The sequence below is a fragment of the Nymphalis io genome, chromosome 29, assembly GCF_905147045.1.
Source record: "Nymphalis io chromosome 29, ilAglIoxx1.1, whole genome shotgun sequence".
NCBI classification, from domain to species: Eukaryota; Metazoa; Arthropoda; class Insecta; order Lepidoptera; family Nymphalidae; genus Nymphalis; species Nymphalis io.
The window spans coordinates 6,240,831-6,258,483 of record NC_065916.1 but is presented as its reverse complement, the minus strand read 5'-3'; the positions used below and the strand labels follow the sequence as shown (position 1 = coordinate 6,258,483).

General features: G+C 33.0%; 2 protein-coding genes and 1 long non-coding RNA gene across 4 annotated transcripts in view; 2 read left to right on the top strand and 1 right to left on the bottom strand.

Moving 5' to 3' along the window:
- Nucleotides 1-4,753, top strand: part of LOC126779544 (programmed cell death protein 4) — a 28,457-nt gene extending 23,704 nt beyond the window's left edge. The window contains exon 10 of the mRNA XM_050503640.1: nt 669-4,753. Within this exon, the coding sequence (XP_050359597.1) occupies nt 669-741 (73 nt within the window). The 3' untranslated portion in view covers nt 742-4,753. The remainder of the gene's footprint in view (nt 1-668) is intronic.
- A 2,597-nt stretch (nt 4,754-7,350) lies between these two features.
- LOC126779713 (uncharacterized) lies at nt 7,351-9,152 on the bottom strand. Its single transcript, XR_007670378.1, has 3 exons — nt 9,042-9,152; nt 7,941-8,119; nt 7,351-7,449 (listed from the first exon to the last, which is right to left on the bottom strand). It is a non-coding gene; the product is annotated as an uncharacterized LOC126779713 (long non-coding RNA).
- A 233-nt stretch (nt 9,153-9,385) lies between these two features.
- The window catches only part of LOC126779630 (uncharacterized), a 90,376-nt gene continuing 82,108 nt past the window's right edge, over nt 9,386-17,653 (top strand). Inside the window, exons 1-4 of one of the 2 annotated variants that reach the window (XM_050503781.1) lie at nt 9,386-9,673; nt 10,159-10,584; nt 11,256-11,291; nt 16,268-16,446. In XM_050503781.1, coding sequence (XP_050359738.1) covers nt 9,489-9,673; nt 10,159-10,584; nt 11,256-11,291; nt 16,268-16,436 — 816 coding nt within the window. In that variant the 5' untranslated portion in view covers nt 9,386-9,488 and the 3' untranslated portion in view covers nt 16,437-16,446. The remainder of the gene's footprint in view (nt 9,674-10,158; nt 10,585-11,255; nt 11,292-16,267; nt 16,447-17,653) is intronic. The other variant, XM_050503780.1, reaches the window with a different exon arrangement.

The following is a 17,653-nucleotide window of genomic DNA, read 5'->3' as shown; positions in this document are numbered from 1 at the left end:
ATATATCTTTATTTATAATACAACTCTATTAGCTTAGTATTCTTGTATAATGTATTCTGATTTAAAGGGTGAGTGAAGCATTGTAACTGCATGTACAGGGGATTGTTTATTTCTTACAGCACCATTCAACAATGTCTATTCGCAGTGGTGACCAATATCAGGTGGCCCATTTGCCCGTTCTCCTATCTTTTATATAGTTGTAATGGAATAGGCGTTTGTCTTCCATCTCACCTGATGGAATGTGTAGATGAAGACGAAGGTGGTAGACGCCCATCCAAAAGAAACCTTAAAGGCTCCACTTAAAGGCACTCACTCTACTCTTAAAGGCTCCAGAGTTCAACTTATCAGGAAAAATAGACCCAGGCAGGTCGTTCCAAATCTTGGCGACTCTCACCAAAAACGAGAATATAATAATATAATATAAATATAAAAATCTATTTTTATATAAAAAAAATACTTTTTAATTATTTGTAGTTGTTTAATAAATAAACTATCTACTTCTTCTTAATGTAACACTCGTTAATTCCTTAATTATATTTAATAATATCCTGGGGCATTATTCACACACGGCCATCTGATCCCAAACTAAGCAGAGCTCGTACTATGGAAACCAGATAATTGATATGCTCGTCAAATTTAATTGATTGTTTTTTTTTTTTTTTTTGCAGGGGTCGCAAACGTTTCGTGTCGGAGGGCGATGGTGGCGCAATCAAGGACCACGCTCTCAAGCTGCGCGAGTAGACCGACGCGTTTCACACACTCACAGACATACAAACATATTATGTATTACATAGAGCCAATAAATTTATAACAGATCTCAGAAGACATAAATGGCATTAAGATTAATTATGTAACAAAACATGCTGATTATATTCTTTTCATGTTTAAAATGCGTTTGTAATTTATAATCTTATGTTTAGAAATCATTGAATTTTCCGTTACGATATTCTTAATTCAAATACAAGTAAATATGGTAAAGGTACTAATGTTTGGGGCTTCAATTTTTTTTTTTTTTTTAATTCTGATTTTGTTTGTTTTCATTACATTATTAAAACTCCTAATTTTTCTGCCTAATGATTGTAAAGTTTAAAGTCAAAATCGAACCTGTGAATTTTACGCTAGCAGTTCATAGTACAGATATGTACATTGTGCAGACAGTATGCAGACAAGGCTAATGAATAAACTCTATAATGACGTAATTAATTAATTAAATTAAGCGAGAAACCTAGACCGTATGAAAAAGTTAATACTTAACTAACACGAGCGTTGGAAAGATTATCTGTTTGATAACTCAAAAGGTAATTAATCAGTCATTAATAGTCAACAATCGATTCTAAATAACGATACACAAGAGGTTTGTTTCAAAAAAATAGCAACGCCTCCACGGAAGTGAGGTTCCTATAGGCGCGTGACACACTCAACAGAATTTTAATCCCGGTATGTGCACTGATTCCAGTATTCCATTAAGTACGAAATACAGATTGCGTAATGCAATTTTGAACAAAATAATATTTAGATATTATAGTATTTACGCATGTGTACTTATCTGTAAACACTTACGGTGTCCCTTATACATTTTTACTTAACTTTCGATTAACAAAACCATTGTTTTGTAGAAAAGGAGAAATCAGTGTTTAACTAAACTGCCGTTATCAACGTTTATAAGTAAGGCTGTTAAGTCTTAACTTAAGAGGAGACCTGGCTGTGTCGAATTTGCTTTCACTAGTAGATTTTTATTAGACACTGTGGACAAAAGAACTAGCATCACATCTCAGTAAACAATGTTCAACTCTTAATTTTTTTTTTTCATTTTTCCTAATGGTGCCAACATTTGTACCTCTTACCCAACAAGATACGATTTTTAAAAACTGAAATATCAAAATACTAAAAAAAGCAGTTCTTTTTAAAATAGTTTTTATATATAGAACATGAAACAGTACGTTAATAATGACCTTATACATATATAAATAGCATTATTTTGTTAAACCGATATTATATAGTCTGTGATGTGCGATGGCGTGAAAAATCCTAACTTGTCAAATGGGACATTTTAAATATGGAACTGCGCGTCATGATATGAAAACAGATTAAGTATCTTTTTTTTAATTTTTTTTAAATTAGTAAGATTTGACTTAGTCAAAGTGAAATCATCTCATGTCGTATATACGCTTTGACAAATAAGCTCCAAACCTTCTCAAAAAGAGGAGAGGAGGCCTTTAGCCCAGCAGTGGGACATTCACAGGCTGTTACGGATTACGGATTGGTAAGATTTATTAACTAGAAAAAAATAGTTTGTCGTTTTTTAAGTGGAATTCAAGTGAAACCAATTTTACTATATATATATATACTTAATGTTTTTTCGTTCTACAATTAAAATAAAATATAAATATCAAATCATGAATATGTACGAAAGCGGTTTTACCGCGCAATCCGTTCCATATTTAAAATGCTGATGATATTTGTAACGGTCAGCAAAATGACAGTGACTTTTAAAATAGTTATATATTTAAGTTGCGTATCCTTTAATTGTTCGAACGACTTTATAGTCGTTTAGTTAAGATGTTTAAAAGTCTATTTAGCGAGACGGTGTTACAAATAATATATGTATATATATTTTTTTAATTATTTCAGAAACGCAAATATTGTAAAAGATACAAATATGTAGTGCCATTTTTATTACAGTTTAAAATATTATGAAAAATTACATATAAAGTAGAGGTAAATTTACTAAACCGTGCTCGCTGACTTTAAGTAAGTTTTTTTTTTTTTTTAGTGGGCCTCTTTTAATATTGTGTATTTGCTTCTTTGTCAAAATTTAATCTCATTAGATTGAATGTAGTTTAAAAGAAATTAAAACGCATGACAGACATTTTTACAGATGCAATGCAATGCAATGCAATTCAATTATTCACTCTCACCTGAGGCTGTTTATAGTTTTTTAAGCTAATGTGAAATTTTGACATAGAAGCAGAATTTATTTTAATCTGGGGGAGTCCCCGGCTTAAACAAGCTTGGTGCCTGAAAAGGACTGATTGGAATGCTGTATTTGTATTCGATAAATTTGTGTGAGTGATCGAACTGTTGAGAAAACGGGAAGTTTTTTGACTCTGTAATATCTTGAGTAAAAGTCTTAAGCCGCGGCGAGACTTGGGGCTTAATCTCACAAGTGTAGGTCTAGCTTTGAGGTTTCTTGTTACATCGTATCAGTGTTTAAATTTCAATTAATCGATTGCGGCTCAATGTTAGCTTCTATATTTTCGGACATTTTAATAAACTTATAAAATATTGTAGTTTTTCATCTTAAAGAAATGTCTTAGCAGTTAGGTTAAGGTGACGAGATGAAATATGTTACCTAAAGATATTCCAAACGCTTAATCGGTCGCATCTAATGGCTGAAGTGGTGAACTATTTGGCATTAAGTTCGTATTCATATATTTCTTACGTTCTATGTTTATTGAGTTCTATTTCAATTGAAAACGAAAAAATAGATGAGAAGTGCCCGCTAATATTTTATTATTAATATATTAATGTAATTTTTCTGTCAATAAATCAAAGATCATTTTGACCGGAGCATCGTGAACTAGACTATGTTAAAGTCAAATATTGTTTCGCGCCCTATTTTAAGTAACACCTTTATAGTATTTTTTAATGACTTTACAATCGCGCTTATCATCGTTTTAAAAATACTTCTACCGGAAACAATAATAAACTCATTATTTGTTGCCATTAAACTTAAAATAAAAAATCTAGTACAGAATGTGACAATGAGTAGTGGTTCATACCTTCAGTGTTGCCACACTATAATTACATTAAAATGCGACAATGACAATTGTTATATAACCGTGTTTTTGTACAAAAATATTTTTCATCACACTACCATGTATACGTTTTAAAATGTGAAACTATCTTACATTATAGTAACCTTTGGTAAAAAATTGCCAAACATACTAAAGCGTCCAGAAAAATGAGATTGGGTAAATTTGTGTTGTCTACACGTGTTAGTAACTAAAAAGTTTTCAATAAATTCATCTAATATTGTGTAAGTGATGATGGAGTTTCTGAAAATTATCCCGAAATTCAATAGATAACACACGGTTAGATTGATAGGTTGGTACGCTTGTACACTATCTAAACTAAATAAATGTGAGAGCATTAATATATTGCTATCTCTTTCATGGGATAGAATAAAACTAAAAGCCAAAAAACTTATCTGAACTCGTGTGTAGCTGGCATTAAATTTAGTGTTGCTATTAAGTATTCTTCGCAAATCTTAAAGATAAAAAGCATAATATTTTATCATTAGATTTTTTTCTAAAACTTAAAAAAACAATAATTAAAGAAATCTCTACATGGCAATTGTTGGATAGGAAAAGAAAACGATTCCCTAATATTTACAACTTCAAACTGACAGCTGTCAATGCCGTTTTGACGTTGCAATCGGTCCGTCATGGTGTCATTTTAACAATTCCCGGTTCAGATAAGCTTGCGGCGCTTACTTTAGTTTAGATTGTGTACGCAATATGATTTGAATAGCGTTATTCATCGTGTTGTGTATATCAGTGATGAGTTTAAGTGAAACAAAATTAATGAGAGAAGTTAATAATAAATACGAATGGTTGGTGTAAAAATATTGTCTTTAATGCATTTATTTTATTGTATAGATAAGTTTGATTTGCCTGCGGTGATGTTGAGTGTTGAGCTACACGTGTATATATTTCTTTGAAGATATTAATAAATAACCCGTTCTACTTTAGTTGAGTTTCATTTCAAATGTATCCCTCTTCCTTTCTCTTTTCTCCCTCTTTTTTTATATAGCATATGGGCCACCTGATGGTAAATGGTCACCAACGCCCATAGACATTGGCATTGTAAGAAATGTTAACCATCGCTTACATCGCCAATGCGCCACCAACTTCGGGAACTAAGATGTTATGTCCCGTGTTCCTGTAATTACACTGGCTCACTCACCCTTCAGGCCTCTGCCTCGAATCTCGCGGGCAGCGGGGCGGCGGCGGCGGCGGCGCGGGAGCGGCAGGATCTTACGCGTATAATCAAATGGACCGACCCTCGAATACAGCGGTGCAGGAGCGGCGCGGGGGCGGGCAACGAGCGGTGCACTCCAGTCAAGCGGTGACCGCCCGCGTAGCGCGTCTGCATTGTAGGTATAGTGTTGTACATTTTTTTTGTGACGTATCAAAATGTCTTCGGACGTGCAAGAGCTAATTATTTCGGCAATCTTTGAGAGGACACCCATATGGAACAGCAAAGATGTGAACCATAAAAATAGAAAAATAATTAACCAATTATTAGTCGTAGAATTTGTCGGGATTTTGTCTCTGTTCTTCATAATTTCGATAAAACTCGCCATTTATTTTCCTTGCCCTATAGTAGGGATCCACTTCTTCTTTTGCCCACAATAAATCGAGCGTTAGGAATAAATTTGAATCAAAAAGATGTCGCCGTTTTTCAGACATTTCGTTCGCGAATAAAAACAAATATCTCGACAACACAACCACGAACTCAACACTACACCGCTATAGTGCCGCGCGATCTGCCCGCTAGTTTGGAGAACAGGTATGCGTTGCCCGCCCCGCTGCCGCGCCGCCGCCGCCGCCGCCCCGCTGCCCGCAAAATTCGAGGCAGAGGCCTCAAACCGGAACATAGCAAGTACTGCTGTTTTGCGGTAGAATATCTAATGATTGGGTGGTACCTACCCAGACGAGCTTGCACAAAGCCCTACTACCAATAAATTATATTGCATTGCATTAATAGGCATTGAGGTACGGAGGTGTAACACTAACAAATTAAAACTGTTCGGAACTAACTCAGATGGATTGCAGAAACACAATGCAATGCCACGTCACAGAAATGTACGAGATTAGTAAGAAAAAGTTGGCATCGTAAGACCTTATTGTAAGGAATATCTCAAATCTTTAAAAAAAATGTCTATGGTCTCGTCCCAATATTGTCAGTTAGACTCAAGGCTGCGTGTGAAGGTCTATAGCCTATTCCAACCATAAGAAAAGTAAACCCAAATAAACAACTTTGACACCGATATCTTGAATAATCCTTATGATATTCACTATGGATTTGAAAGAAAATGGCGTTTTCAATGTCCACGAAGTTGTAATCGGAACATCGAAAGTTAAATTAATGTGCTTATAACTGGTTAAGTGAAATAGTGTTGTAAATTAAAAAAAAATTACCTTGACTTATAATTATAAGTCAAGGTAATTTAATCAAGAACTGTTTATAGTGCGTAATACAGCAGAACAATTAGAAAATAGCATGCAATTTGTAAATTTTAGGGTTTGTTTATCTTCATTTAAATCCGCGACAGTTGACTCAGTGACTGCATGTAGTTGAATAAAGCAACAATAATATACTTACGAGTTGATTCCTAGGTGGTGTAAATAATATTTATCCCAACCATGGTACAAAAACGCCTAATCGCAAGAAATCGCATCGCAGTAATTCGCGTGGTAGCTGTGTGCCGATTCTCAGTTATATGTTTTGTATTGTTAATTTTTTCACAGAAGAACCAAAGTAAATGTTAGCTATTATTATATAAATTTCAAAATGCAGGTCATTCCAGAAGGCCGATTTTTAGATATTTGAGTGACTAAGATTTTCAAAACAATAATCTTTAAAAATTAAACAAAAATATTACATTGCAAGTTTACATATCAATATGTATTACGAGAAAGAATCTCTTGTAAAAAAGTTTGACTCATTTCATCAGCTGAGTTATCGCAAAAAACGAAATTAACCCCATTTTCCAAAATCTTGGTCGACAATTTCAAGTTAAGCTTTTCTAACTAATTCTACATGATTTCGAGTAACAGAGCGTTTTGAATTTATTCTTATTGAAACTCGAAGTTAAATTAAAGTGAAAATGAGAATTTACGTGCACTACAATTAAAGATATCTAAATGAATTACATAAATCAGCAGACAAACTATCGTGATACGCATTGTACTTGTGCACAAAATGCTATAAAAAAGTATCTATAAAATACACTGTACATCGAAATTCCCGCCCTATCTCCTAACACTTTTATGAGGAAAACTTTCCTTAAAAAATTTGTGTGAAGTCGTCATTCTTGTCACCGAGTGAAAGTATTCTGGGGGTTAGTAGTGACTACTAATATCACGGTAGCATGCGCAAGCGATCCCGTGGCGCTTCTCGTTAAGACGGAGAGGGTATCGCTGGTTTTTTAGTGGGTATTCCGATTTTCGGGGCGCACGCGGCGCCTTAGACACCGGCGAGCCATACCTCCTAATACGTTAATAGTGTATATAGATGTTTATACAAAGACTAAAGAATGATAATATCAATAATACAATACAATAATTTGATTACATCATTTAATATGTCAAATGAATTCCAATAACATTATCCTTACATTAAATAATGTTATAACATTCTTATTGCTTGATTACGCGCCATCTGAAAAGAATGAAAAAGCTTTTTTTATTTTTTGGCGTGTATATACGCTATTTCAGCGAAAAATATTCTGCCAATGTCACGTATAAAAGATGACACTTTTTTATTATAGATCAACGTCTCACGTCGCTGAGAAGAGATTTCATAATACTCTCATTGATTACATATATTATTATGACGCAAAGTCTCTAGTCTCTTAAATAACTATGGGCAGGCTTATGGCACTTGACGCACTCTCTTATTTTACTTTTTTGATTACTTTCATTATTCTGTAATCGTGATTGATGATTTGTAATCATGATGTATTTATTATAATGACCGAGTTGTGTTATTAAGTTTTTATCACTGTATTTGTTTTTAAATGATAGGCTGTTTCGAGATATATGCTCTGGTGCATTTTTAGTAATAGGTAAAAAAAAATTCTTGATTATTATATTGCTCGCAAGGGTTAACAATAACAGTTTAACCCCATTTAGAAAATAATTTCAACTTACCAGCGTAAAAAGAGTTTTCTTGTGGCGCTATTCAATTATTCCTTCTTGGACGTCTTCCATATGCTTCTTGTGGTTCCGGTATATTCTGGTGTTGCCACCACTCGACAAGCAAAGTAAGCAACGCGACTGCAGCGACAACGCCAATTGCCACACCTTTAATTACTGGCTCCATTTTAGATCTGAAAATTTAAAAATGTTCGGTGGTTGGTGGTGGTTTAAAAGCGGGCTTCGTAGAGCTGCGAGCACGGCACAACTTAATTTATTTAAGACTTTTATAAATCATATTCCACTTTCACAGGTCTTAGCGTGTTGTTATATAGTCCAAAAACTTTCCAAATAAAAAGCCCAGGCTATGAAACATAGACTATTAGACTTTTTTCTTTTTCTTATTTCATTTAGTGACTTTTGTCCTACACAGGCATGTCAGTCCCATTGTCTCTTCTATATTTTGTAACATCACTTTATTGCTATTAGATAAAATTCCAGGAGCATCCTAGCAGATTCTGATAAAGAATCTGAAGAATTTGTTGATTTGATTGTTGAGTTTAGTTTATTGTCTTTCAACGCCCTCTGGTCGACGCTTCACGTAAATTGCATTTCAGTTAATTTTATATAAATAATAATTACCAAATTTATAAAAATCAAACAAAATAACCTTAAAAAATATTTTAACGCATTTCGCTCAACACTTGATACCATAACATAGCGTTTAATATGGGAATGAGAAATAGCCATTTTGCGGCTTCCATATTGACTAAAATGGCGGTATTTCATGCATTGATACGTAAAATAAACGTATTCTGAAAAATCAAAACTCAATCGAAAATCGGGAAGTAAGTCAATAATTTAATTTGCAAGATTTGTTTATAGATACGCGGACAGGTGAAACTAAATAAAAGTTTCTAAAAAAGGATGGAAATTATAAGGACGTCTTTCTTTGTCATTTTACATAAAAGCACATTTAATTTAGCAATTTCTAATTAAGTACCTACTTGCGTGTTATATTTTCGACACGAGTACTTAGTACACTCACTTAAAAGGTTATTGACAAAATTGGCTTTGTATCTTAGCAACTAAGAAACAAAACGAGCGTATGCTTACAATATGTCTGCAGAAATTCACAAAGCAAAGTAAAAGAAAAGGGGAATTACACTGCTACGTGTATATTTTTTTACAAAACTGCGTAATTCCCCCTCTAGAGACACATTTATCACAGAATATAAAATTATGATTCGGTATTGCTATTGCAAAAAGTAAAAAGATGTAGCTCTTAAAGAATCTGCAAGTAAATGAAACGACAAATAATAAGATCTTTATTATAAATACGACGACATAATCTATTTTATTTAAATCGGTATGCATACAATAATTGTTACCCATTTATCAAATTAGAAAATATTCTAAAAATAATAATTTGTTTAATTCGTTTTTTTTTGTAATAGCAACATGTGGCAACGTCAAAAATAAACATTGAAAAAATATTTTCAATCATAGCATAGCATGAAGGTATTCAGAGAATAAAACGCAATTTAAGAAAATATTATTACAATGAGTTTCCGTGAAGAGGATAAGGAAAAGGAAAAAAGTGGACTAGGAACAGGCTTGGCCGTCGCCGCAGCTATAGGCGTCGGTGTTGGGGCTGCTTTGTATTACTTCATCAACAAAAGAACAGAAAATCCAACAGCTGCAGGTTCTACCACGCAGGGCTGGACCTGTGATTCTCCCCATACTTTGTGAGTACATTTTTAAATATTATTTAATATTCACTAATTATATTGTAGATTCAAACTTATTTTGTAAAATAATTACTAAGTATTGAATTTTGCAATTATTTTAAACTAAGATAACATTATATATGGCGCTGCATAATTTTCTTTGAATGTTATAAATGTTTCGCTTGTATTAACGCTAATTTCTAATTTCATAATCCGCACGCGTGTACATAATGCACACAATCAAACTCGTTTTTTTCCCAATTTCCACATGAATATTATCGTTCAAGGCTCCTTTTAGTTAGTAAGTTTTTTATACAGAATAAATTTAAAATTTAATAATAATTTAAACTTCATGCTCATTAATACTACGAAATAATATTTTTTTAGTTATTCTTCTATGAGCCCATAATTTTGTTTATAATTTCTTGTTAAGTAACAAACTCACATCATTTCATAGTCATTGTTTTTTTTATTCCATATAATCATCATTGTTATTATATAAGGCATGCAAATGAAGAACCAATATATATCTCGGACGACTCTTACACCACTCTCTCAGAACACAGTACAACTGATACGAGCATATTCGAAGATAGTTTTACATGTAAATGTGACAATAATAATGACTCGGAGAATGAAACATATGAAAGTGACGAATCAAGCTTCTCGGATAGTCAAAATAGCTATAGTCAGTCTAGCACAGATACCTCTAGGAGTACATCCGATGGTGACGACTATATGGACAGTGACGAATCCGATTATAATATGTTCAACACATTGACGTCTGGGAATGATTTAAATGACTCTGAACTTTCTGAATGGGATGTAACAACGTCCTTAGATTATCCGAGCTATGAACAACCCTTAACAAGAAGTTACATAGAAAATTTTACTAGGAGCTTACTTATGTCACATCAGAGAGATAAGAGGTAATGTAATTATTTGTTAATTCCATAACCAAAATGGAAACAAATTTTTGCAATATGTAATATTAAATTGTAAATTTCGTTAGAAAATTTCATTGAATTTAAATTGTAAATATTAAGAGAATTAGAGTCTGGCGGCTGAGATTATGAGCTACTGTAACTTGATTGACTAAATGCTAAAATTAAATAGATGACGTTATTTATTTATTACCTCTAATTATAACAAATGAAGTTAACCATGATATATTTGATAATAGTGCAAAAGAACTAATAATATTTTTATCGTAATTCTCATCACTTCAAAGTTACATTGTCCGTTTGACAATTGCACTGTCAGGACGGATTTCTCTCGGCAGCCTGACTTTGTTACAATATAATTTTGTCTTTACAGAAGTAATGTATTGTTATATATTTCATAACTTTCACCACAATAATGTTGTCACAATACAATATTTCATTGAACCATTTCTTTCTCTAAATATGTTTCATTTTCATTATTAACTGGCAGTTTTAAAGTACGTTCCGAACCTTTAGTAGCTTATGTTTAATGAATTATTTTAAATAACAATTTCATAACTATTACATAATATAATTACATTTAATTTAGATTTAGCAGACAATGGAATTAAATAATAAGAAATCATATATTTAATTAATTATAATAATTATTCCAGAAACAATGAATTGAAATCGCGCGGTGATGAAGCATTGTAAGATTGAAATTTTTATTGTATTTTAATTATATTAGTATTAATAATATTTCAACAGTGGGAGTGAAGATAAATAAACAACTTGAAGGTCTTGATCTTAATAATCTGTAATATTTATGTTGCTTCCTGAATATGTTTGTAAATAAAATTTAAATGTATATAAGTACTTAACTTTTTATAAGAAAGAATGTACTTTTTCTTCCTATACATAGTTAGCCTGTAAGTGAGGTATGCAATTTTTATATTTAAGTTATTAAAGATTGTAGTCTAGAATAAGAAACAAAATTGTATACAGTGTTGGCTTCCTATTTAATAAAATAAAAAATAAAATTTAATAGTTAAATGTTAACGAGAATTATTTGTAGTCCATTACATAAAAGTGCAATTAAATAATAGCATGGAATATGTACATGTAAGGTTTGTTTATCTCTACTCCTGCTGTAATTGGAACGGAATATATCATATCGTAAATAGCAAAAAGTATATAAGTAATCTAAAAATACATAGGTAAAAACTAACTGGTTCATCGGTGAATTGTTTTATTACTAATTTTACTAATACATTTAAGAGATATATACTTACCATGAATATGTTATCGTTGATATTTATATAAAGTCACATAAGTTCTCTAGGGTTAAATAAAAAATTACATAAGTATATTAAATAGTATGTAATTTGCAATCTACATACATCAAAACACCTAAGTTGGTTTAGAAAAATAAAATGAATTAAATATTTTGGCAATATAAGGCTTCCTTATGTGCTCATACTTATGTACCGTATAACATGGTTAAGTTACACTATTACTATATAAAAAAGCCTTATATAAACCTTTAAGGTACTTATATAATAATGTAATAAGGAATCTTTTTGGACAAATGTATCTGTTTGTTTGTATTTGCAAAAATAGTTTTTTAAAAGCCAATAGAATACCCATGTGAAACTTAACCAAAGGTTGTGAGTTCAATCCTTGGCAAGCACCATAATTTTGATTAAACTAATGCTCTATGGTGAAGAAACCACGAGGAAACCTGCATATTTCTGATGTAATTCCGCTTCATGTGTATCCGTTAGATGCATTGCAGCAGCATGGTGCAATAAACTAAAAATATTGGGTGCGAAGTAGGTGAAGATAGGCAATTAATATTATAGAAAGGCATGTTTCTCAATAATAATATTGTTCAATTCTTTATAATTATTTGTAATTTTAATGTGTTTGTAATTAAGAAATAAACCATTAGTTTTTTTAATGATAATGATTAGCCATTTTTGTTTGACTTGAGTTTGAAAAGTTATTGTAATATGAGAATTTTACATAACAGGACTGTTTGGTTATGCCTTTCTAACTCTGCACAAAAGAAAGAGACATATATTTAGTTCTGTTCGAAGTTCATCATTGTTATAATGAATTGTGAAGTTAATTATATTTAGTAAATAAGAATGATATAAATAGTGTAAATAAACATCCATTATTTATTATTATTAAAGAAAAAATACAAATGATATGATAACAAATGTGAAGGATACTATACCGCAATTATTTAGATTTATTTTTAATTTTTTAAATTGAACAAAAAGGTAGTTTGTGGTTGTTTTTACTGTCGTAGTTTGCATGAGTGGTGTGTTTTTCTTTATTTTCAACATCTGGCTAGTGTATTACCTTTTTTTTTTAAATTATTTACTTTCTCAATGTATTGTTTTTTTTGAATGTGTTTTATAATTTAGAATCTGTGACATCCGTTTCTTCTTTCTGTTTTTTTTTTTTGCATTTTATAAATTGTAATATTAAGGATAATAAAATGAATATCTACCAGCGTGAGTTTGTAAGGTTTCGAGCTTCGTTGAGAACAGTTGAGCTATTCTGTAAGACAAACTTAGAACTCATAGTAGAAAACGGTCCTGAAATGTCAGATAGTGATATGCGACATTGATCATAATAATTGTGACATTTCAAGAATACAAGAATCAAAATGGTATATCAACATAAGTCACTTCTCAACATTTAATGAGTGAGCAATGAAGTTAGTTCATACAGTATAGCTCAGCTGGTTAAAAGTCAGCTGAAATGTCTTCCTCGTAATGAACGTGTTGATACTGAGCGATTTTTTTTTTAAATTTTTTTTTTTGTTCGCCTTCTATATAACGAAGGGAGGCCGCCATGTTGCGCAAATAACGGAGTTTAATGACCGAGACCTTGCGTTCTTGGCGAATGCATATCCAGTAAAAGATATGCGACAATTTATAAAATACTAGTTTTTACTTAGCGTTTTAAACAAACAAACTCGCTTTCGTATTTGTAATATTAGTTGGGATATCGAAGTTTTTTTTTTAAATAGATAGGCGAATGGGTCACCTCATGGTAAGTCAAGATTCCATACATCGTCTATACCACCAACTAACAAACTTAAGAGGTTACGCCCCTTGTGCCTGTAGTTACAACTCACCCTTCAAACGGGAACACAGCAATACTAAGTATTGCTTTGGCGGTAGAATATGTGGTGAGTGTATGGTACATACCCAGGTGGGATTGCACAGAGCCCTACCACCAAGTATTATACATATTTTTTTTCGTTACACGTCACACTATTAGAATGCGTGAATCTTAACCGATGATTGAACCCACGGTTCAAACCCGGGCAAGCACCGCTGGATTTTCATGTGCTTAATTTTTGTTTATAATTCATCTCGTGCTTGACGGTGAAGGAAAACATCGTGAAGAAACCTGCATGTCTCTTATTTCATCGAAATTCTGCCACGTGTAATCAACCACCAACCCGCATTGGAGTGGTGGAATAAGCTCCAAATCATCTCCTTAAAAAGGGAGAGAAGGCCTTAGCCCAGCTGTGGGACATTCAAGGCTGTTACTGTACCGTTTTGTTACACTATTCATTTACTATATTTTACTATACATATTACTATATTCGCTTTATATACTTAATTAATATTCATCAACTGATCGTTTTTGTGTTATAACTTTTTTTCTACATACGATCTCGATACTTGCGTATTTTATGGGGACGCTTTTGTATTACGCTTCGTTGACAATTATACTATTCGTTAACGAAACTAAATATTTGATTTATTTTAAAATAATATATGTTATTTATTAGTTATTACCGGAATACAACAATGCCAAATTTAATTTCTTTGTCAGGGAGGCGGGCCTTCACAAGAGAGCCCCCCTCTATAGAACATTAATTTCTCAAAATCCAGCTCGGTTCTTTGTAAACAATAATAAACAGTAGAAAAATAATAACGTCCCGAGTCGCGTATTATAAATGTTGACACTATGCCAAGACCTTCCCACGCGCCGACAAGCTGTATGAAATTTCAATGCAATCTGATTAACGATTGAGTGTCTTTCATTAGAATTTATCATGTAAGCTTTGTTAGGCAAAGAGGGAGATGTTGATGATGGGGGTTTTGTTATTAAAAAGTACTATGTGCTTCCACGAGGTTCAAATTTCATCATGTTCAGAGGTTTAGCCGTGAAAGCGTATTAGACAGTTTCTTTTGAATTTATAATATTAGTAAGCAATCGGACATTGTATATACTTATATAAGATTTGAAACGAGCAAATATAGTTTCGAGCTAATTAGAAATACTTTGTCCTGACTGACTTTCAACGCTCAGTCGAAACTATACGAGTCTAGAAAGCTGAAATGTGTTGAAATATTAACTTAGGCGATACTATAAATTTATCCCGTACGAAGTCTAGACGGGCCGTTAGTTTTCTTTATATACTATATAGAATATACATGCCTAGTCAGTCTAGTGATTATTACGTTGTAGATACTTTTATAACCTGCGGAGAGGTCTTGGGTTAATAACCCGCGTCGGACCACAAAAAAAGCGGCTTGAAATTGGTCGTGTCTTCAATAGTCCCGTAGTTTCGTGCCTCGGAAAGGACGTAAAGCGGTTGGTCCTGATAAACACTCGAGATTCACTTTGCGTTAGAACGAGGCAATATATAATACCACGCGGATGAAATCGCTGACACAGCTGGCACAATAATAAATATTAATTTGGCGTTGTGGCGTTTATTTTGTTGCACATCTATAGTGTAGAGTACGTACTAAATATTTTATATATAATAGACTAAACGCTCACGATTTCAACCACGTGTGAGGGTTACGTACTCCCGTCCATTCCTGTACTCACCCCCTGAAAAGTATGTAAAATTTCAAAATGATCGGTTGGCTAAGACGTAAAACATAACAAACAGACTCACTTTCGCATTTATAATATTAGTAAGTAACAGCCTCTGAATGTCCCACTGCTGGGCTAAGGTTTCTGCTCCTTTTTGAGGAGAATATTATGGTCCTTATTCCACCACGCTGCTCCAATGCGGGTTGGTGGAATAGACATGTGTCAGAATTTCAGTGAAATTAGAGGTTTCGTCACAATGTTTTCCTTCACCGTCAAGATGAACGAGATTAATTTTAAACACAAATTAAGTACATGAAAAATTCAGTGGTGCTTGTCGGTCACCACTGAACCCACGATCATCGGTTAAGAAACACGCGTTCAAACCACTAGGCCGTCTCGGCAAGGATAGAAAATAATATATAGACGTGTCGTGTTTGCCTTCGGATATATAATTCCATCTATAATGTTTATTTACATTATTTTAATGTGCATATTTTAATTCCAAGCAGCTTCGCAATCTAAATTTTATCATTATCGGTGACTATACTATAAGTTATCATTGGACCCTTTCGACTTCTCCATTGATACGGAATGTTGTCTATCTTATTGAGAAATAGGTAGAGAGATAAACGGGCCACGTGGTGGTTCCACCTTACCCTCCAATTTGAAACACAACAGTACTGAGTATTACTGTTTGGTTGTAATGTATGTGATGTAGTTGATGGTACTTATCCGGACTCGACCACCTTGTAAATGGATACTAATATTATGTCTAATCGGTCCACGTTAATGTAGTAATAGTAATATATAAAATATTATTTTCAAGCCGCGAACGCACATGGTCGCTCGAGGAGTGCTCCATCTGCTTCGACGTCATCCTCCGCGACCAGGAGATCATGTCGCTCCCCTGCACGCACAACTTCCACACCAAGTGCATCCTACCATGGTTGCAGGAGCAACAAACATGCCCCAATTGCCGGAAGTCGATCGACTGATAATGCAGAGGTAATACTAACGTATAAACTGTATACTTTCCTAAAGCGTATGGCATTAGCCTCATAATATCCCACGGTGACAACTTAGGTGTTGGTATGTATTATAGACCACTGCTCCCAATGCTCACTTAGACTTGGTTAAATGTATTAGATTAATCATTTCGGTTACAATGTGTAATCATAAACCACGATTTTAGATAACGGTTACATATTGTAATCGTAATCTGTAATCATTACATATTGTAATCGTAATCTGATTGCGTTTAGCCCAAGCCTGGGCTTAGAGGCTAGTTCACAAGGTTACAGATGTCAATGTCTTGTGGGCTATTAACCCTTTAACCGCCTAGGTCGAATTAATCCGACAAATATTTTCGGGCCCATTTCGCCTGAGTCGTATATTTACGACCAAAATAACACTGATCGTTTTATCAGCTTTTTTATTTAATTACGCTGTATTGTATCAAAAATATGTTTACATTAGGTAAATAGTTAACTAAGTAATCGTTTACAGTTTAATACACTTTAGCCTCTTAATTAGAAGTCTTAAAAATAATGTCCAAAGTTAGAAGAATTACTAACATTATTTTTAGAAAATTGTATTGTGTGTTTCAATTCACTGTGCCGGGCGCTGGGGGCACGCCAACAGATATGAAGTCGGGCGGTTAAAGGGTTAAACCATTATCGGTTGCCAGGAGTCTGGAATTTGTTACTTGATCGTGTCGGCTTGCCATCTCAATATAATTAAAGTTAACTTCTACCGTTGCCAGATTTCCACGTCTGTTAAAGAATACACACTAATTTATATCGTAAATGTATATGCAAAATTTAATTTCGAATTGGTTTGATAGAACTCGTTATAATATATATATATATCATAATATATTATCATTCTATATACAGGGTTACAGGGTAATATGTCACGATCCTTTTAAAGGGTTATAGTTCAGGACAATAGCTATCAAATGACCCCCAAAATGCTTATGCAAAAGTGTATCGTTTTCGAGTTATTAATTTTTTAATATTTTTTTTATTTAAAGGTTGTTTAAGATTCTAAAATTCAATAAAAAAAAAATCAACGTATTTTCCCTATTTTTTTTTGTATTTCTTGGTAGGGTACATCCTAGTTAATAATAACCAGTTATAAAACAAAAACAATCTTCAAGCATTTTTAAATTACAGATCCAAAACTGTACAACTTTTCGATTTTTAATTTTGAT